At 33.4% G+C, this 23820-nt stretch overlaps 1 protein-coding gene across 1 annotated transcript; it reads right to left on the bottom strand.

Annotated features, from left to right (window-relative positions):
- Positions 1-88: 88 nt before the first annotated feature.
- LOC141698286 (protein GET4) lies at positions 89-11726 on the bottom strand. Its single transcript, XM_074502957.1, has 12 exons — positions 11519-11726; positions 11225-11304; positions 11005-11083; positions 10520-10601; positions 9291-9444; positions 6337-6427; positions 5813-5896; positions 5362-5408; positions 3109-3237; positions 1073-1157; positions 794-874; positions 89-422 (listed from the first exon to the last, which is right to left on the bottom strand). Exons 1-12 carry the CDS (start codon positions 11558-11560, stop codon positions 399-401), a joined length of 978 nt encoding a protein of 325 aa, XP_074359058.1. The 5' UTR covers positions 11561-11726; the 3' UTR covers positions 89-398.
- Between the last annotated feature and the right edge of the window lie 12094 nt (positions 11727-23820).

Here is a 23820-nt window from a genome sequence, read left to right as displayed (position 1 = left end):
ATGCAGTGTATATATTTTCCACGAAATATAGCTCACCAAAATTCATAGGAAATATATACAACTTTCAGGACAGACTGCAATCTGGAAGGGTGAAAAAAAAGTCTGTTAACCAGAATAAGACATATTTTCTGTTAAATCCACAAACAATGTGAAAAACGGTGAATTCGAATTTCAAACTACCTAATGTACTATTTCGTCACTGAAATGCATCTTACTAGCAAAATTTGGCTATGATGTCAATAAAAGTCATTTTAGTATTTCATATAGTTAATATAGCAATTCCAATATTACAACAGGTGGTCTGCTTCTGTTCATGTACTTCACTATTCTGAAAATGCTTCTGCATAGGTCGAAATAGCAATGTGAAATATTTAGGCTGGACAATTTGGTTTGGTTTGTCACATGATATCACCTCCCATCATCTGCATAACAAGTAGCCACAAAGGCGATATTAGTTATCATTTTTGAGTACAATTTGTCATAACTCATAAGAATACAGTCAATCTAGGGGCAGATCAGGAGGGTCCATTCAACCACACCCTCCCCACATTTTTTTTAAAAATTTCATATGTATGTGTCCCAATTTAAGTTCAGGGCCTGCCCGCCCCACTGAGTTAATCAGCGAGACCGCGCACACAATTACACAGTTTGGTTCTAGTCGTCAACCAACATTATCAAGACGGTCGTTTTCATGAATAATACCCCTGTAAGCTTGTGCACACACACACAAATACGCGGTTTGGTTATAGTTAGTAACAAACATTAGCGAGACTGATGTTTTCATTAAAAATACCTTAAAGAAATCTCCAAACATATCCTGCATTGGGTTTCTACGTCGTACTCCATAAAACTTCTCTGCAACAACATCAAGCAACTACACAAAACAAAAGCGCATAAGTTATAAATATATTAAAATCATCGCGAGCTAAAGAAACAGATATGCCATCTGGCAGTCATTTTTAACTATACAAAAAAAACACGGTGCTAAAATTATCGAGTTCAGGGACAATACTATATGCCAAGTTCATACATTAATCAATAATTCAGTATAATTTCTATAAAAAAGAGGCACCTCATTCAATGCAGGATCTCGATCTATACTGGATGCATAACTCTGTCTCAACCTATTAAATAGTGGCAAAGCATCTCTCTCCAACCTGCATTTGACACAATAATGTCAATAACACACTGATTTTAGTTCACCTTCTCTCTCATGGCATACCCATTACCGTACTAGTATTAATATAATAATATTAGCGAGGAAGAGAGAGATCAGATCTATAATCCGATATCATTTGTCCAGCTATATTGCTAGAAGGTAAAAGTTTTGGCAAAAGAATCTGACAGATCTGCATGTCAGAAAAAGATAAGATTTCCCTATTTTCGAGTCACATCGAGACCATGCTAATATTAATATAATATTAGTAATCCTCTAAATAGAAATTAACATATGTAAAATTAAAAAAATTAATCCTAAACTGGATTTAAACCTATATAAGATATTTAATATGATTTATATTGTACACAAAACTTAAGAAACACATGGAATAGTACAATTTATAAGTGACTAAAAAAATTAATTAGAAATAGAATTAAAAATGGTAAATATGAATTAACATACATAGAGTATTGTAATGTGAGTAAATCTTAAATAGGATCTAATAAAAATAAAATTAATATAAATGATTCAAGAAAAGAGTTAACGTAATTAATATTATAACATGATTGCAAACATATCTTAAATGCAAATTGACATATATAGAACATTTTGTATCTAAGATCTTACTATAAAAATCAATATTTTTAATATTTTAATATGGCCCGAAAAAATAACCAATCCATATCATTAATATTTAAATAAAAAATCGATGGTTATAATATTTAAACCCTGTCCAAAAGATCAAATAATTTATTTTGCTATAAATTTTTCCCGATCCAATGATAGACAGACCGGCTACCTAAATTTTAGTGTTTCGGTTTTTAGTAGTATAACATTAATAGATAGTGCAAATGAAGTGAATTGCTTGTTAGTAACCTGTGTTCAGATCTAATAGAACTCATGCACAACTCTTCTAAGCTGTGGACTAAGCTCGGAAAACACACAAATCACTAAAGAAATTTATTGGTGCATCTCTTTAACATTCGTGAATAGTAATACAATACACACAAACATAGGAGTTAGTAAGCACAGCCATAAAACAATAAGTCAATAACATGCGATTGCCTATATTTACAACAATAAGCCTTGTAAAATAAAAACCGGAAATAATCTTGACAAAATAAATAAGGTATTGGCAAAAAAAAAATAACAACAATACATCCAAACTAAGATGAAGCATTAACTTTTGCAAATTAGTAACTACGGCAATGACAATAATCTGGGAACAAATTATATAATTTAACATAACTGAAACATTAAAGTTGTAGCATTGTAAAACTGTCGACGAGGGAGGGGGGGGGGGGGGAGAGAACGGCCAGTAATTTTTTTTAATTTAGAGTAGCAAAGGGCTATGAGTATCTCACTATATAAATCTAGCACCGGAAAACTACAACGTAATCCTTCATTAAAGACAAACACAAAAGCATGAAATCTGACCATATACCAAACAAAGATGATAACCAACATGGCACCGTGTACAACTAACTAAATAAAACAAAACCAAAACAAGTATATACTAACAAGTGTTGCATGGTTCCTGACAAAAAAAACAAGTGTGCATGGTTCTGAATTCCCTTCATTACCAGAAATGATATGAATCCCTAAAATAAGTATCGAAAGTCATCACCACTTCAAATTTAAGATTTTACATTTTCCGATTTGCTCACCTTCTATTTTTTTGCTTAAAAATAAATTTTTAAAGATAAAAAAAAGTAAACCATAAGTAGAGTAACAAATATTTACATAATGTTTATTACAAAAATAAAGATAAAAATAATCCTCATATCGATTTCGATTAGTGGGTCGGTCATCGTACCCAATTCATAAAAACTAACATTTCATGTACCCCAACCCGTACCACGTACCCGAATGACTCATAAACCATGCAAAACCAACTATCATACAACTAAATATACTACATAAATATCAAACAATAAAAACAAGCTTACGTTTCTAAAAGGTAATTTATGAACTGAATCAACTCTGAATGCGGATAGTCAAGCTCCTTAGCTTGCACTTGCTTCTGGATTTCATCCACGAGATCATTAGCATCTCCAAGGTTACCTAATGATAAATACCTACAAAAAAAATAACACATTAGTTTCAAGACATGTACGTTGCATGATCTTAACATGATACATGATATGTTTAAAGAGGTATCAATTTGTTGTCTTCGACTCTTAGTTAACTTTTATTTTCATTCAAGAACTCCCACTCTAGCATCGAGTAATTTTAACATAAAAAGCAATATACTAGGCTATTACATACTTCCATTATTTTAATTGGTTTACGTTTACACTTATGAAAATTGGAATTTTACACGCACATACACATTTTACACTTTTTTACCCAGGCTCTTCAATTTTGCCCTCATACCCATGTCGATCGGACATGACATGGGTGTGGATATGGGATCTGAGTCAGATACTTTGCATGGAAACAGGGCACTTTTTATTTTTCCACGAGTAACCAAACGCTTTGACTTCAGAAAATCTAATTCAGTATAATTTACAAGGCCTCACAACAACTTAATTCTAGAGACGGATGTCCATAGATTACTATTTACAATAGTTGCATGGTTCGTGGGCCACCCTATGGAACCTCGATCCAGTTCGCTCGTTCCAGTTGACGATTCCTCTTCGACCCAAATCGCTCGAGATCACGTTCAAGATCACTAACTCTGTCGAACCACCTTTCACTCCGGCGATCATTATGTGAAAAGGAGAAATAATAAAAAAAAGAAAGATAACTTGATACTATTTAACTTGAAATTATTTTTGAAAGGTAAATCTGTAAGAGGAATAAGTAAAAGAAGGAGTTGGGAAGATGATAGATGGAAGAGAGACAGACGAAACATAAATGTTAATAATGTTGAGGAACAGGATCTAAGAATAAATTGAGTTGATAGAATAAGAAAGGGGGAGGTCTGAGGATCAACTAGTAGCGAGAGAGAGGATTACTTTTTTCTTGAACAGTTCTTTCCAAAAATGAATCTAGCGGGTTGATGAGTCATGAAAAGGCAATTCATGGTTCAGTCTCCTACTAAATCAATTTATACTTAAAATACGGGATGAAGTAATGACAACGAAAATCTCTTATTCAAACTTCAGAATAATATCCCTCACATCTACTAGTCCACTGAAGGACTAGGGTACCTAGCCATCTCTTTGATTTTGGCTCACACATTTAAAAGGTTGCAATGGACTGTATGCTAAAGTTTGCATGCGTCTAAGGCACAATTTCTCTTGACCTTGCTTAGATGAATCTTTTACTCATGCCAGAGTCAAATTTGATATCTTGAAGATTGCATCTCTGATACGTTCTATTTCGGACTGGCCACCTTGAGAGAAGCTGCCTTACAAGACACTTTTTGAAATGGAATTTACGACTGAGAAATGCACTAAGCAACCCCTGGACAGCAACCCTAAGTATATAATGATCCCTCTCAAGAGTTCTTTTGAGACTCCTTCGCAGCTACAAGCTCTTCTCAGATTGTGGGTGGCAGCGAAAAACTGGTGTATTCTCAAGCAAGGGGAATGGTGAGTGAGGTTCAACAACTACTGGATGCTCAGGAGCAATAAGGTAGACGCTCTATGTCCGCTGGGTTTGGAAGTAGCTTTTGAGGCTTCTATATTTATTTGTTCAAAACTTCTTTTGGGTTTATTGTACTCTGTTTATCTTCTTAAACTTCTGATGGTATACCAATGTCGTAACCTTGTTCACTTGACTTTGCTTATTTATGGTCCTATGATCATGAATTCAATTCATAAAGAATTTTGTACCTGTATTTTTTGCAGGTCGGAACTTTTCCCTCTTAATGTATAAATTTTTTCAAAAAAATTTAAAAAATTGGAAGGAAAAATCATAATGCATCAAAGATAACTTCGGGCTTAACCAAAAAACTTGGACATGTGTTTTATAAAGACAACATGCACAAAGTAGATTTGAACTCCAGCCAACAACTTCCAGAAGCACTTACAAACTGCATTATCTCCGAGAAGAGACCAAGATGGATAGAGAGTAGAGACCTTGATTTTCCAAGTCCAGATTATTTACTCAAATTGAAATACAAGACATACTGGCACTTAAATATCAACTTTGTGTTTTCGAGATATAGGAATCTTGCAAAAGCAACATGATTTACAAAGTAATGAACCCATGACAACCTAAAACTTTAAATATATTCTTTCAAATTTACTTACATTAAAACCGCCCGTGCAATTGCCATATCATCTTCACCAGGGTAGCACTGCATACTTAAACATTATATAAGTTAAACATTTAAACTTCAAATTCTTTGTCAAAGAAAACCAACTTAACTAGTTACGGCAACTTGAAAAGAAAACACTACAGATTGGGGATTGGTACATTCATGGTAAAGAAAAAGCATAAAATTGTACAAATAGAGAAAATTGTACATGAAAAGGGTCAGGTGGGACAGATCAGAAAAAAAAACATTATTATGCTTATAAAGTTATATATTTCTAATACACACTTCACGGGTCAGTCACTTTTCTCTGACAGTGTCAGTGATAATTTAATTAGAACTAACATATAGGGAACTTTAAGCATAGAAACAGGAAGCCATTATATGTTTTGGCAGTTCATAATTTGAACTTCGAAGAAACAAAATGAAAATATAAAACAGCTAACCTTGCCCATAAAATTTACAAGAGTTGAAGCAAACTTCTTCGGATCTTTCCCTCGAACAAAATGGAAAGAAACTTTTGTCATATCCTGCATATCAAAACTAACTGATGATTGCGCCAAGATATAGCAATATTGACTGTGACAGATATTATAGAGTACAATTTCACAAACTGGACAACCATATCTACCAGATATTTTGCAAATCTGACTATGTAATATAGCAGCTTAATAAAAAATTCAATTCAAAAACCTGAAGCTGCATTACAGAGGGAAATACTTCCACCTCATTGTGGCCATTAATGAAAAGAACTAACACCTCGGAAATATAGTAAACACGAAAAAGTACTATAGAAAGAACTAGCTAGGCATATGGCATCCAAATTACTTGTAACTGGACGCCCCCCGTCTAGTGTCTGTGTGTTCATTACATGAACGGAGTTGGATATATTTGGCATGCCCTTTAACTGTCTAGTAAATGACTAAAGAGGTCGAACAATGTTAAACCAAAAGTATGCTGCCAAACTTACCGCCTCAGGGGATTCAGAGTATATGTATTCAGCTAGCATGTCGTGTATCTCCGGAGATCCATATCTCTGAGCTCCAAATTCCATGGACCACCTAAATTCAAAAATAAAGGCAAGTCAGTGGGCCAAATAATATAATCAACTCACATGCAAAGTTATTTTATCCTTCAAAACCACACCATGTACAAAATTGACCAAGTATATGCAATGTTGAAAATACGCGCATGAGATTCAGTTCCAATTTAGTCAGCATATTCTCGTCAACTTCACTAAGAACAAAACTTTCTTAGGACAAAAGAAAACAGTAATTAAGGAGAGGAAAAGAGTCTAACCAGCCTTAAACAAATTAAACTACAGAACACGTTTAAGCAAGTGTTGCTTCTTAAATTTTGAAGATGTTCAAAGATTAAAGCACTGTTCACAGTAAGTCGGGCAAAAATTTACTCAAACGAAAATTTACTCACACAAGAATAACATAGAAAAGATCTCCAAAAGTAAAGAATTTGTCCCATATTCCACACAACAGTAATAAAGTACACAGTTCCAGATTAGCTGGCCATTAGTCTGCTCTCCAAAACGTTGGTCCTAAAAGGAACACAAACCCGCCTAATGTAGGACACCCAATCCAACCATCAACCTACCATGAAAAGTTCAAACATATCCGAGCAATGGAAATATAGAAGCACTTGTTTCCTACTCATTTCAAGGTTTCAACTATTAGGATGCTAACCTACATTTTACTAGATATCCGTTTACTTTAATAATCAAAGTTGCTAGTGACTTCACAGTTGGTACATCATAACAGAAGTACCCTACTATGAGTCTTCAAACATAAGCAGATATTATATAGACGTCAACAGAATATTGTATCTCTACCAATAGTTATTTGTACTGGGGGAATGTCCTACAGTCGTTTACTTTTCCTTAATAATTTCTGTGAATTAGTCTGACCCAATTTTAAAATGCTGCATACATTCATCAGTAATATATTAGTAATCTTACATTTAAAGTTAAGGTTACGGATAAATAAAATATTAAAGCATGATCTGAACTTGACTTAAATACAGCCCAGAGTATGCATAACACCCATTAGTCGAAGCTGGCGGAACATTAAGAGATTATGGAATTACGGGATATTTATAGAATGCTAGCTTGTATCAAGAGATGATATGTTTCAATAGAAGATTTATGCTAGCTTGTATCCAGAGACGATGTGTTTCGATAAGAATTTGATCATTTGTTTTATTATAAATTAAAATGTATTAATACACATTATGATAATGTGAAAATACTCTTATTAAAGCACAATAAAATTATAAATTCTGGAATGTTAGGTTATCTATAACATCCATTCAAAATTTAACAGAATAATCATCAATAATATGGAGATCAGCAGGTCCCTAATTTTACCCATTGAAATTTATCGACACAAAATGTAGTTTTAATATATTGTATATAGATATTAGATATTGGAACTTAATCAATAAAATTTTATTTGTTATCAACTTTTAATTACTTTTTTCTTTTCAAACCGTAATATAGATGTCAATTTCTTACTTGTAAACAATATTACCTGAACTTGTGTAAGAGGCTTGGACACAAGTGCAGATCCAAGTCTCATGCTTTTATTAATAGAAAAACTTAAATTCTTGGATATGGATCCAAAATTAAACACATGGCACTCAGACATGTTATTTAACACATAAAATTTTGTCAATGACTTTTGCAAATAATATTTTTTTTTATATAAGCTATGACAAAGGGAGTATATAGTCTTAATTTAATGTACATTTTCAAATCTAGGGTCTACAACCAAGATATAATGTATGCTTAATAATAAATATCAAAATAAATAGTTTCGAATTAAAAGGATTACAGATAAACAAGTATTTTATGGACATTTTTCCATGTAATAAAGTTGTCCATAAACCTTACAATTCTTTTGAATTAGAGTAAAGTGAAATATTCACTTTCAATACTAAGGATACAACTCGAATCTCACACCCATGTCATGTTCGATGGACGGGGTACGAGGACAAAACTGGAGAGTTCGGTTAACAGAGTTTGTAATTATTACACATTTTCTCGATTAAAATGCTCTATCAACAAAACAGTGAGTGCATATACCGTCCTTGAAGTAAACATTATAAAAAATGTGAAAAAATAGAATTCTTAAAATTTTCAATATTTCTAATTTTTTATTAACTATATTTCTAATTATTTTATAATATTATAGGTCAATGAATACTGCTAAACTCTTGGCAACAAAGAAGATGTTGATAAAATAGGTGGGACTTTATTTTAGGAACTTCAGCAATCGACATTCAAAATATTCACAATTAATCCAACAAAATATTTCAATTAAATTTATGTCTATATCCAATTTATATAGTCATGTGCCTATTAAAAAATGATCTCTTTAGCTAATTTGTGACTTTGTAATTTTTAATTAATTTATATTATATATATGGTACATTACATATATAATTTTTATTTATTATACATATAAGAGATATATTCTTTATATCCTAGTGAGGAACGATAATTAATCTAGTCCCTTAATAATGAATATTCATTATATTCTTTTTTGTTGTTAAGAATCGAACATTATTTCCTCTTTTATTATTATATAATAAATAAATATTATGTATTAATACCTTGCTCTCCTTCATTGTTAATAGAACATTATCATGTTATTTTATGAATGTAATCATATTTACTCAACATATATACTGTCAAAAATAAATAACAATCATGTCATCTTGAGGTTACATTTGTCAAGCTCCCATGCTTTTTTTGAATATTTAATTCTAGAAAATCTTTAGAGCATGTGCTAGCAATTATTCAAACATTATTTCAAAATAAAGGATATTTAGTTTCGGATAAACATTAAACAGATGAAATATACACTAACTAATGAGATATATTTACTATCCAATAGAGAAGAGGAAACTCACTTAATTGCTGCTTTGAGAAATGATGAGCAGCAATCAACGCGTGTTTTTGCTGCTCCAAGAGCTTCATGAAGTCGTTGCATGTCATCATCAGCCAAATCCAAATTATGTGGTACGGGGATTCGAGGAAACTTTTCATAGATTCTTCTAACACGGTCTAAAATTAAGTTTGTGTCATCACAAAACAAATGTCAGGAAACACTTAAAATATATATATTAATCATAACTATATATGTATGTCTTCAAATATAACTTAACTCAAAATACAACACTAACCCAAAATGGGGAATTTTAAGTCTTCTCAATGAACGTTCCTCAATAGTTACTCTAATGTATTGCAAATGAATACCAATAATATTCAACTAGGGAAGATATGGAAAAACAGCCCTACACTAAGTAATCAAATTAATTAATATTCCCAAAATTCGATATCAATATATTTTAATATTAATTGCAAAATTTTATTTAATGCTATTAAATAAGATCCTAAACGGATCCTCCAGAGTGCATAAATGCACTTACTGATATTTTAGTCTCATGTGTTGCCACATGAAGCCAGGTAAAGCAATGTGGGTTAGTTGACCCAAGTGTTATTAAAAGCGCGCATTTGCAAGATGTGAACTGATGCGAGGCTGAAGCGCTTCGCTTTGGTTATGCGATGCAACTTCAGTGAAGTGCGCACAACTGAACGAGAATGGTAGGATAATCAGGACAACGATTTCGAAAATCTTGAAGAAGAGCCTAAAGATGATGATTTTTAATTTATGTCAAGTTGCCAACTGTTGGGAAGACCATAACTAATCCATACGGCTTATAGTTGATTCTCTATCTTTATTTTGTTACCATGACTTCATATTTGTGCCTTGAGTTTAAATCTGATTATCATTATCATGTTGTGTGACAATTTAATTTTCCTATAACATGTTAGATTTATTTTTATGCAGATAGTTACAGTTAATATTTTAGATTTAGTGGCATTCAATCTCCTAAATTGACAAGCAAGTTGCTTAATATTGATGCACAAACAACCCTAGCTGTAAATCCGTCCCTAAAAAACATGTATACGCAAGTCTATGCATTTGCATTTATATGCTACATTAACACCTACTATGAGTATTCCATGTATTTGCACTATATCTAACATAATTTATTTCACAAATGGACTACATTTGTGAAGTTCGCAGATAAAGTACTTGACATAACACCAGAAAGAAAGAGCAAATTTAACTAACCTAAAGTATCTTCGTCGTAAGAAAACTTCCCTTTCACAAGGGTTTCCACGAATAACACTGCAAGTTCAGCCCCACAAGTGACCTGGAACACAGGATATGTAAAATGCATTGTACATTAATGTTTCAAATTCCAACAAGGAAAAGAGATTGCTGTGCAAAAAAATTCCACTGCAAACTAGAGAAGGCAACACGACTTGAAACCCTATCTTTTTTTTTTATCTATTTAGCTATTCTAGGGAGAGAAAAATACTAGATTTGTTTCCCCCCCCCACTACTTAAGGTACAAAAAGAAGCACATTGGCTACTAATAAAGCAAACGGTCTGCACCAAGGTTCAAGACTCAGCCGAACACAAGCAAACCTAGGTTCATATATCCTGAAATAAGGTATATTCAACAATTCAACCTAAATTGCTATTAAAGTAGTACAACTCTATCGTTGCTTACATGAATACACAAATTTACTCTGCATAAATAGAAGCATTACTTGTTCATGTTCTAACTGAACGAGAGCACCAGCCTGATAAAGTTCCAGCGCATCTGAATACCTCTCGGCCGCCACATACCTACAATAAAACAAACACTTATCAAGCAATTTACATATTGGCATAAAACATAAAATTCAAATCAAGTTAACTGACTTCGTACGAGCACAATTATCGAAATAATAATTATCAAAAACACACATATAGCGCGGAAATATATACCTTGCGGTAATGGATTTGTACATTTGTTGAGCTCCGTAATAATTGCCTTGTTTGACAACATTATCTAGCTTGTCAATATTCTGCAAATAATAATCTCAATTCAATTGCAAAACTAATCGAAAAGAGTGCAGGATGCATAATTCTTATTCAATTGCGATAATTGTAACAATTTCACATCAATTTAGCAAATGGATAGCAAATTGACATATAAGAAACGATACAATTATTCAAATTTCAGATATACAATAAGGTAAATAGAAAAATTGACGAGATTAGATATATATGTATATATACCTCCTGTGCCGGAGGTAGTGTTGCTCGCCTAGCTCTCGACATCGACCGGATCTCTCTCTCGATCTCTCCCCCAAAATCTCTCTCGCTCTCTCTCTCTCGATCTCTCTCTCAGAGACACACGGGTTAAATTTATATGAAAGCGCCACAAAGCTGAAAGCTTTGAACAGAAATTGTGTTGTATCTACGAGATCATATTTCTGTTGTAGTGTAATTTTATCTCTGTTTAAATTAGTTAAACAATAAAATAAAAGAATCTTATAAAGATTAAATTAAATAAAGTTCTTTTAAAGATAGTATATAGCTCATGCGGTTGTTTTTATCATTATATATAATAAATTATAATAATTTTAATAATATATTATTTGAAAAATTTGATCTTATATCACTTAAAAATATAATTTAATATTATATCTAATGGTTCTCATCAATTTAATTTGACGGTTGTAGATTGAGTGACCAAGGACCAACAATCCAACTTTTAATGTTTCACTTTTAATATAATAGTACTGACATAAAACTCGTGCGATGCACGGTTGTTTTAAATAATTGTAATTTTACTGTTTGTTTTTATTTTAATATTAGTGATTCACTAATTACAAAACTAACTCAAATGAGTCACTCGTTTAAAAATATGTGTTAAAAATATCATTTTATCTTTAGTTTAAAATCTTAAAAGTATTATATATTGAGTTTAACATATTTTACGAATGATATTACATCCAAATGAAATGTTCCGATTTATACTATTTTAGATAATATTGTTAGATTTTTAAAATTTTATCAACTATTTATTTTTAATTTTTTTATTGTTTTATTTGATTTAAATAAAAATAAATATTAGATAAATATTTAAAAATCTAAAAAAAATATCTAAAATACTAGAACTCGAGAATCTTTAATTTGGAAGTAATATCATTCATAAAAAATTGTGCGAAACTCAATATATAATACTTTTAAGAATTTCGAGTAATGATAGAGTGATTTTTTTCGTATAAATTTTCAAATCAGTGGCTCATTTGAGTCACTTTTGTAATCAGTAACTCATTTGATACATTTGGACGCAGTAAGTGACCTACTTGATAATTAACCCTTAATTATAGTTGTTAAAAGAGTAAGTAATGTATTATTTTTTAGCCCGATATCACTATATCGACCAACAAATTATCTTCCAGTTAAATTTTTGTTAGCCCAATTCAGTAGTGCAATTGTTTTGAAAGTGTCAACAATATTCATTATTTTGTTTTAACCGGAACATCATACACCATCTATATCTACCCAAATATTGTCCCCTACTCGCCTACCCTCCAGCTATATATAACTTTTTTTCAGGAGTTTCATAATTTTTACCAATAATATTATATAAGATAATTATGTCAAAATGATAAATTAATTAAGTAAATGTAAATAAATAATTTGAGCAATAGGATTATTTTGTTTTAAGCCAGATAAATAGGAAATATGATTTTGGTTAGTTGGTTGCTTATATTTTGATTTTATTTTGATTTTAGTTTGGATGAACGGTATAAGATATCTTTTTTAGCCTAGATAAATATTATATTGTTGTAAAATAATAGCTATAAAAGTATTATATCGAACCTTTGTAAAACTAAATAGAGCAGAAATGGAGATAAAAAGAGTTGTGTAGAGAGAAAGAAGCTGAAGCTATATATTTTTTTTGTCCTTCTTCATGTGTAACAAGTGAGGCTATTTATAGCCAATACAAGCAACATATTTATTAAATGCAATGTGAAAATTCTACTCCTATAAATCTAGCCTTACTATTTAACTTTTAACTACATGGCAATCAACTTATAACACTCCCCTTTGATTGTCATGATAGTGTGGATCATAAATTGCCTCGTTAAAACCTTGTCAAAGAAAAACCCAGTGGGTAAAAACCTTGGCGAAGGAAAAAGAGTACAATCTCTCCTTGGAAAAATTAATCATTTTCCGAAGTTTTCTTGTAACAAATTCTTGAGTCGACGCATTCCAATGTTATGTCGTAACTTCCCAAATGTTGAATTCGGTAATGATTTCGTGAATAAATCCGCAAGGTTGTCACATGATCGAATTTGTTGTATATCAATTTCTCCATTCTTTTGAAGCTCGTGGGTGTAAAAGAATTTTGGTGAAATGTGCTTCGTCCTGTCCCCTTTGATATATACTTCCTTGAGTTGATCAATGCATGCAGTGTTGTCCTCAAACATGACAGTAGGACTTCTTGTGATGACTGACAATCCACATGATTCTTGAATATTCTTGATGATAGACCGCAACCAAATACATTCTCTACTGGCTTCATGAATTGCAATGAGTTCTGAGTGATTTGTTGAGGTTGCCACTGTAGTTTGCTTCGTGGATTTCCAGGAAATGGCTGCACCGCAATATGTAAATACATATCCAGTTTGTGATTTTCCAGAATGAGGATCTGACAAGTATCCAGCGTCTGCATATCCGATCAACTGAGATGTTGAGTTTTTCGGGAAAAATAATCCAAAGTCTGTTGTTCCCCGAAGATAACGGAATATATGTTTAATCTCATTCCAATGTCTGTCCATCGGAGCAGAGCTAAATCTAGCCAATAAATTCACAGCAAATGCAATATCCGGCCTTGTATTATTTGCAAGATACATGAGTGCACCAATTGCACCTAGATATGGGATTTCAGGACCAAGAACCTCTTCATCATCTTCTCGTGGTCGAAATGGATCTTTATCAGGCTCTAAAGATCTAACCACCATTGGAGTAGTCAATGGATGAGATTTATCCATGTAAAATCTGTTCAAAACCTTTTCTGTATATATAGATTGGTGGAGGAAAATTCCTGATGACAAGTGCTCGACCTGTATACCAAGACAATATTTTGTCCTTCCAAGATCTTTCATTTCAAATTATGTCTTTAGGTATATGACAGCTTCATCAACCTCTGTAGCTGTTCCTACAAGGTTTAAATCATCCACATATACAGCAATAATCACAAAACCAGATTGTGATTTTTTGATAAAAATACATGGAGAAATTTGGTTACTAATATACCCATTCTTTTGTAAATAACAACTAAGTCTGTTATACCACATACGACCAGATTGCTTAAGTCCATACAATGATCGTTGAAGTTTAATAGAGTATTTATGACGAGGTTTCTTGAACTCATCCATTTTTAACCCTTCTGGGATTTTCATAAAAATTTCACAATCAAGTGAACCATACAGGTATGCAGTAACGACGTCCATAAGACGTGTTTCTAATTTTTCTTTAGATGCCATACCTAATATAAAATGAAAAGTAATTCCATCCATCACTGGCGAGTATGTCTCTTGATAATCAATGCCAGGTCTTTGAGAAAACCCCTGTGCTACAAGTCGGGCTTTATATCTGATAATTTCATTCTTTTCATTTCATTTTCTTATGAATACCCATTTATTACCAACAGGGCTCACATTGATTGGTGTTAGGACAACAGGTCCAAATACTTCTCTTTTACGCAATGAATTTAATTCTGTTTAGATTGCGTCTTTCCATTTTGGCCAGTCTTTTCTTCGACGGCATTCATCCACACTTTATGGTTCAGGATCAGAATTTATGTCCACATCCAATGCTGCGGAATACACAAATACATCATCGATTATGGCTTTACTTCGATCCCATAATTTCATATCATGCACATAATTTATTGAAATTTCATGATTGTGTAATCCCGTATCTTCGGGGACTGGAATCTCTTCAGGAGATAATACCACTTTAGGGGTATTTGCTTCTTCTGGAGCATGTGCCACTTCAGGGGCAATTTTATTTATTTTTCTTTTTTGTGGGGCAACATCTTTTGCACCGACCGGTCTACCACGCTTCAAGCGTGGCTTTGATTCTGTAACCAATTTTTTTGTATCTGATTTTTGAATTGGTATATCTATTCTAGCTGGAGTATTTATTGCAGGTATTTGAGATTTAGTTATATTTCTAGAATCGTTAAATGCGTCAGGCATTTGGTTTGCGATATTTTGCATATGAATAATTCTTTTAACTTCAAGTTCGCATTGACCAGTACGTGGATCTAGAAAATATAATCCTGATGCATTCCATGTTATGTCAGGATTAACCTTGTTTGAATGTTTATCTCCCCCTAAAGGAGGAAACATAGACTCGTCAAAATGACAATCTGCATATCTTGCGGTAAATAAGTCTCCGATTAGAGGTTCCAGATATCTAATTATAGATGTGAAATCAAAACCAACGTAGATACCTATTCTTCTTTGAGCTCCCATCTTCGATCTTTGTGGTGGAGCAATCGGCACATATACAGCACTTCCGAAAATTTTGAAGTGAGAAATATTAGGAACTTGACCAAGTACCAGTTGTAGCGGAGAATGTTGGTTGTAGAAAGTTGGTCTAATCCTAATAATATTAGCAGCATAAAGTATTGCGTGACCCCAAATAGATGTAGGTAATTTTGCCTTCAACAACAGCGGTCTTGCAATAAATTGGAGTCTTTTGATAAAAGGCTCGGCTAACCCATTTTGTGTATGTACATGAGGAACTGGGTGTTCAACTGAGATTCCTACAGACATGCAATAGTCGACAAAAGTTGCAGATGTGAATTCGCCGGCATTATCTAAACGAATTGACTTAATGCAATGATCTGGGAATTAAGCTCGTAATTTGATTATTTGGGCAAGTAGTTTTGCAAAAGCATCATTACGAGTCGAGAGAAGACAAACATGAGACCATCTAGTTGAGGCATCGATTAATACCATGAAGTACCTAAATGGGCCAGATGATGGGTGTATAGGTCCACATATGTCCCCTTGGATCCTTTCTAAAAAAATTGGGTTTTCAAGTTGTACTTTAATAGGGGATGGTCGAGTAATCAATTTTCCTAAAGAACATGCTGAACATGGAAGGTCATTGTGTTGGATTTTTAAACGCAGCGGGGCGTGAAAAAACACTTTTACACATACAAAATCCAAATAAAAGCATATAAATCGTGAATAAAAATTCGAGGGATCGAATCTAACCTTTTAAAATTAATTCGGAGACAACGATCAGAGATCCTTAGCAGTTGCTCCTCAAGTGTGAAGCACTCCACCGGTATCCACCAAGAAAACGACTTTTAGGAGGAGGAGGAGGTGGAGAGAATTTGGTTTTCTGAAACTTTTGGGTTTCTGGGGTTAGAATAAAATAGGGTCTATAATAGTGTATTTATAGGCAAAATTCTCAGCTGAAATTTTTCCATAAATAATATTATTATTATCCCATTTATTATTCTCATTAATAATTAAAACACCTTTTAATTATTAATCCTTTTTCTAAACACTTTAGAATTAATTCTCTCTTTTGGTTTAATTTCCAAAAATTAAATCCTTAATTAATAATATTAAGAACTTTTCTTAATTAATTTATAATCAATTAAATCTCATTTAATCAATTATTAAATTTGCCAATTAATTATTTATTTCACAAATAAATAATTATTAGCCATTATTAATTAATTCCTCCACCATAAAATCATTCTCTTTTTATGGTGTGACCCTGTAGGTTCAATATTAAGCCGGTAGTAGAAATAAATAATAATAAAACTATTTTATCATTATTTATATAAATTCTCTAATTTATTAAATATGATTAATTAATTAATCACATTTATTCTACATCGTGAGTGATGCTTCTCAACATATCGCGACTATCCGGATAATATGAATTCACTGCTTAGAATACCAAGAACCTGTCAGTGAATAGTTACCGTACAATAAACTCCTTCTACCCTACAATGTCCCGATTAAATACAAGGCATGGATCTCGTGTCAAGCCTATCTAATTCAATCACTTGCTTACCATCTATTATGCGTAGTTCTATGCAAATTAGAAACTCCTTTCTAATTTCATTTACTCTGGCCAGAGATTCCTGAACTAGCATAAGTGGATCAACCTTGAACATTCGCTTCCTTCACTGGAAGGGGTAGATCCTTTATTGATCATACACTATCTTCGTGTACAAATTCCTATACCCAGAAGAGCCCTAATAATTGTCCCTGGAGACTAAGAACTAAACCAAAGCATAGTTCAGTGTACACAAGATGACTATGATGACCTCAAGTCTAAGGATACTTGTACAACTATCACTAAGCGAACAACTGCTGACACGTGAGTGAACTCCATCAGTTGTTCAGCTGGGCGAGTCATGTTCAGTGAACTTATTCCATAATAAGCACCTACATACTAGCTATAGTGCCACCACACAAATGTCTATGAGAACAGACATCCTTCATAATGAAGCAAGCATAGTATGTACCGATCTTTGCGGATTATTAATTACCAGTTAGTAATCATATGACCAGGAACTATTTAAGTTTAGAGTTATCATCTTTTTAGGTCTCACTATTATGATCTCATCATAATCCATAAAAAGCTTTACTCTAAACTATGGTATATCTTATTTAAACACTTAAATAGATAAAGCCCGTAATAAAAATAAAACAAGTCTTTATTAATATCAATGAAATCAAAACAGATTACATAAAAGTTATTCCTAAATCCTAATACATGATTGGACTTAGGACATATTCCTTTCAATCTCCCACTTGTACTAAAGTCAATCACTCTGGTATCTAATACCCATCTCATCTTTATGACGATCAAAGTGACTTTCAAAAAGTAGCTTTGTGAGTGGGTCTGCTATGTTGTTGTGTGTGTCAACTCTAATTCAATATAATATAAGAAATGTTACCGCGCTTCCACTAACCCTTTTGTAGACGCATGGTTCATCTACGTTTTCGATAAAATCAAACTCTTTGATTATCTCATCAAAACGAATGTTCCATCTTTCGAGAAGCTTGCTTTAAACCACATTAATCGCAAGCAAAATCCGAACTGATTTTAACAGGGCTACATGTAAAAAGTTTCATCAAAGTCAATCCATTGCCTTTGTTTGAATTCTTTTGCCACAAGCCTGGCCTTATAGGTCTCCACCTGGCCATCTGCTATAATCTATCTTTTGTATACCGTATACATAGATTCCATTCTGGATTCATGGCACTATGCCATTTCTCTGAATCAACACTACTCATAGCCTCATTATAGGTCACAGGGTCGTCATTATCAAATGATTGACAACTCATTGTCATTCTCAATGACAAGGCCATATTACCTCTCAAGTTGGCGAGACACTCTCCCTGACCTACGAATGGGCTGTTCCACAAAAGGTTGTTCAGTCAGAACAGGTGTTTCCACTTGATCCGTAGTAGTTTGTGCTTCTTGAACTTCATCAAGTTCAATTTTGCTCCCACTGTTTCCTTCAAGGATAAACTCCTTTTCCAAGAAGGTAGCATGTCTGGAGACAAACACCCGATGATCGGTGCAAATGTAATACCCTAAAGTCTCTTTAGGATATCCCACAAAACTACATTTTACGGAACAATATTCCAGCTTATCTGGGTCAACTTACTTGACATAAGCTGGACATCCCCAAATCTTAACGTGTTTAAGACTCGGTTTCCTTTCTTTCCATATCTCATACGAAGTTTGAGGAACAGATTTTGGAAAGCACCTTATTCATTAAATATGCTGAGGTTTCCAATGCATAACCCCATAAGAATACTGGAAGATTTGCATAGCTCATCATGGACCGAACTATGTCTAACAAAGTTCGATTTCTCCTTTCAGATACCAATCTGGAGGAGTCCACTGGGAGACTATACCATTTATTTTGAGATAATCTAGAAACACTCCATTAAAGTATTCACCACCTCGATCTGATCGAAGAGTTATAATACTATGTTTGGTTGTTTCTCCACTTCATACTTATATTCTTTGAACTTTTCAAAGGCCTCAGACTTGTGTTTCATCAAACACATATCCGAATCTAGATCTATCATCTATGAAAGTAATGAAGTATGAAAATCCACCCATGGCTTGCGTAGACATTGGTCCACATACATCTGTGTGTACCACTCCTAGCAAATTTGCAGCCCTCTCTCCATGTCCACTAAATGGAGACTGCAGTGCCACTATAAAGTGAGATTTTCATCATCCCTTTTCTTTTATTAGTTTATTCAATCTGAAGTAAATTATGTCACATATATTCAGACCATTATTTAAAGTACCACGTCCATAAAGAATATTATCTCTAAGAATAGAACATTCATTATTCTCAATAATAAATGAAAATCCAGCCAAGTCTAACTTGGGAATAATATTCCTCACAATCGAGGGAACAAAATAATAATTATTTAAAACAATGGTCTTGCCCGTAGGCATATGTAAATAAAATGATTCTACATCTACAGCAGCAACTCTTGCTCCATTTCCCATCAGTAGAATCACCTCCTCTTCCTCAAGAGTCCTACTTCTCCTTGGTCCCTGCAACAAATTGCAGATATGAGAACCACAGGCGGTATCTAATACCCAAGTAGAAATGACATATTCACTTTTATCATGAACATACCTGAATCAGAAGCGGTAGTCTCACTACCATTCTTCTTCAATTCTGCAAGGTAAACCTTGCAGTTCCTCTTCCAGTGCCCCACCTTGTTACAGTGAAAGCAAACAACTTTGCTCTTGGGGTCTTCAGCCTTTGGTGGAACCGGCGTTTTCTCACCTACTTTCTTCTTCTTGGAAGAGTTCCTCTTCCTTTTCCTAGGATTGGAACCTTCACCAATTAGAAGAACAGAACTCTTCTTAGGGGGAAAATTCGATTCCACAGTCTTCAACATGTTGTGGAGTTCAGGCAGGCTGACATCCAACTTATTCATGTGAAAGTTCACAACAAACTGTGAGAACGAACTCGGAAGCGATTGCAAGACCAAGTCTTGGCTCAGCTCCCCATCCATGGCAAAACCAAGTTGTCCAAGACGTTCAATCAAATTGATCATCTTAAGTACATGGTCATTCACAGATGATCCCTCAGACATCCTACAACCGAACAACTCCTTCGATATCTCATATCGAGCCGTCCTCCCTGCCACATCATACAACTCTTGTAGATGCATGAGGATAGTGTGAGCATCCATATGCTCATGTTGCTTCTGTAGCTCAATGTTCATGGAAGCTAGCATGATGCATTGAGCAACATTTGCATCATCTATCCACTTACGATACACAACGTGTTCATCATTATGTGCATCACTAGCAGGTTCAGTAGGCTTAGGTGAGTCAATCACGTATTCCAGCTTCTCAATCCTGAGAACAATTCTCAAGTTTCGAAGCCAGTCAGCATAATTAGGACCAGTCAATTTGTGAGCATCCAGTATGCTCCTGAGTGATAGTGCAGAAGACATAACGTACAAAGTAAATCTGTAAATGATAAACACATAACAACACTTAGCAAATATTCGATTTCATTTCAAAACACTATATGAATCGGGTCTTTATTCATAAGTGGCTCCCACTAGTTTTCCTAATTTATTCAACCCCCTACGTGAAAAATTAAGCATTCATAATGCTAGTGGGATTAGGGATCCTACATTCCATTACACGACCCCGGCTGTAGCACGAACCGCCATATAATGTTCAATAGGCAGACAACTCTTGTCAATTACATCTCATGTTATTCCCTAATCAAACTTTAGCCTCTTGAATAATTGAGTCTCGGCTGTAGCACGACAAACTTAATATTCTAAGTCAAGTCTAACCCAACATTCCGTACAGTTGAATCAGTCCCCAAAGGCCCACGGCTGTAGCACGTACCGACCTTTAGATTCTTATTCAATGTACACATCTCTATGTAATAGACAAGTATTTCTTATTTCGAAATCAAAGCCCTCGGCTGTAGCACGAACCGACAATGATTCAAAAATAAGAACTACTTTTCTATCATGTTGGAAGGCTATGACCGACACAAGCCCGTTGTATCATTGGCCAATTACTACTTGATATTATTTAATTTTAGAGGGATTATATTACGTTACAATCATAATCATATTATAAAGAGATTCTTCCTTTTAACTTAAATATTTCAAATCAATAATCAATAATCAGACGATTCTCAGATCGGGTGGAGCATTGTCAAGAGGCGTCACTTAATAACCCTTTCTTATAGATAGAAATCTGTTGTTGACAGAATCATCCTTTCTCTCATATCGAAAATTCATATTCAATTACGTGTTTCATAAACACAAGAATCTCATGATTGTATTCATAATATTGTTATTAAGGTTATGAAACAATTTCACTATACTAGGTTGTCTAACAAACGCCTTATGTTCATTTAAGTTCACCTAAATCTATCATCGCATGATAAACTAAGCATATATCACATATATCAACATGAATAAACATCAAGGTAGGCATGTTACATCATCTAGCACATTAGTCTAAGCATTATACATCTCTATGTATCACATGAAGCATTTAAAAGCAATTAAAACAGTCAAAAACAACTTTAAAACACTTCATGGAAATATAAACAGTTCAAAACTTTTATATAAACTAAAATTGATCACTCCATTAGATCCGTCTCGGAAAAACGAATCCAACGGTATATTGCACGCCTAAAACGGAGTTACGAAACTCCCAGAAAATCAATTTTAATATCAACAGACGGGCTGTAACGCATTACAGGAATGCGTTACAATCCCTGCAACGCATTCCGGTGATGCGTTACAGCCTTTTAAGCCATTTAAAAGGTGTAACGCCTTCCGTGAATGCGCCACAAGTGTGTAACGCATTCCCGGAATGCGTTACACCCCTATATATATTTTTTTTTAATTTTCTCAAGAGCCGTCTTTTTCTTCTCGGTTGTTGTGCCTGTCCTGTACTTCTCCTGACATGTCTGTCTTGTTTGCCTTTACTTTCCGTGCAAACAAATATATACAGTACAAATATATATACATACAATATATATATATATATAATTATTTAATTACGAATTTTAATTGCTAGAACTTCAAAAATTCATAATAAAAAATCTATACATCATAAAATTATGAAAAAAATACCCAGACGATCTACAACACTTGTAGAACCCAGATCAATATTCAAAATTATTATGAGAAACGATTTCTCATCAGACAAAATTAATCCATAATATAACTTGTAAAAATCATAATTAATTCATACACGCACATAAAATTCTGAAATTTTTACCACAGATCTATATGCATACAACCTATGCTCTGATACCATTGTTGGATTTTTAAACGCAGCGGGGCGTGGAAAAACACTTTTACACATACAAAATCCAAATAAAAGCATATAAATCGTGAATAAAAATTCGAGGGATCGAATCTAACCTTTTAAAATTAATTCGGAGACAACGATCAGAGATCCTTAGCAGTTGCTCCTCAAGTGTGAAGCACTCCACCGGTATCCACCAAGAAAACGACTTTTAGGAGGAGGAGGAGGTGGAGAGAATTTGGTTTTCTGAAACTTTTGGGTTTCTGGGGTTAGAATAAAATAGGGTCTATAATAGTGTATTTATAGGCAAAATTTTCAGCTGAAATTTTTCCATAAATAATATTATTATTATCCCATTTATTATTCTCATTAATAATTAAAACACCTTTTAATTATTAATCCTTTTTCTAAACACTTTAGAATTAATTCTCTCTCTTGGTTTAATTTCCAAAAATTAAATCCTTAATTAATAATATTAAGAACTTTTCTTAATTAATTTATAATCAATTAAATCTCATTTAATCAATTATTAAATTTACCAATTAATTATTTATTTCACAAATAAATAATTATTAGCCATTATTAATTAATTCCTCCACCATAAAATCATTCTCTTTTTATGGTGTGACCCTGTAGGTTCAATATTAAGCCGGTAGTAGAAATAAATAATAATAAAACTATTTTATCATTATTTATATAAATTCTCTAATTTATTAAATATGATTAATTAATTAATCACATTTATTCTACATCGTGAGTGATGCTTCTCAACATATCGCGACTATACGGATAATATGAATTCACTGCTTAGAATACCAAGAACTTGTCAGTGAATAGTTACCGTACAATAAACTCCTTCTACCCTACAATGTCCCGATTAAATACAAGGCATGGATCTCGTGTCAAGCCTATCTAATTCAATCACTTGCTTACCATCTATTATGCGTAGTTCTATGCAAATTAGAAACTCCTTTCTAATTTCATTTACTCTGGTCAGAGATTCCTGAACTAGCATAAGTGGATCAGCCTTGAACATTCGCTTCCTTCACTGAAAGGGGTAGATCCTTTATTGATCATACACTATCTTCGTGTACAAATTCCTATACCCAGAAGAGCCCTAATAATTGTCCCTGGAGAACTAAACCAAAGCATAGTTCAGTGTACACAAGATGACTATGATGACCTCAAGTCTAAGG

Source organism: Apium graveolens, chromosome 11 (genome assembly GCF_009905375.1).
Source record: "Apium graveolens cultivar Ventura chromosome 11, ASM990537v1, whole genome shotgun sequence".
Classification (NCBI taxonomy): domain Eukaryota; kingdom Viridiplantae; phylum Streptophyta; class Magnoliopsida; order Apiales; family Apiaceae; genus Apium; species Apium graveolens.
The sequence above is the reverse complement of the archived record's forward strand: the minus strand, read 5'-3'. Positions and strand labels throughout refer to the sequence as shown.

Bases quoted from the DNA above. Each gene is read 5' to 3' on its own strand.
- LOC141698286 (XM_074502957.1), bottom strand. From the start codon at position 11,560: ATGTCGAGAGCTAGGCGAGCAACACTACCTCCGGCACAGGAG. The intron at 6,428-9,290 runs GTGAGTTTCCTC...TTTTGAATTTAG, and splicing joins TTTCTCAAAGCAGCAATTAA to GTGGTCCATGGAATTTGGAG. The intron at 1,158-3,108 runs GTAAGCTTGTTT...TGTCAAATGCAG, and splicing joins ATAAATTACCTTTTAGAAAC to GTTGGAGAGAGATGCTTTGC.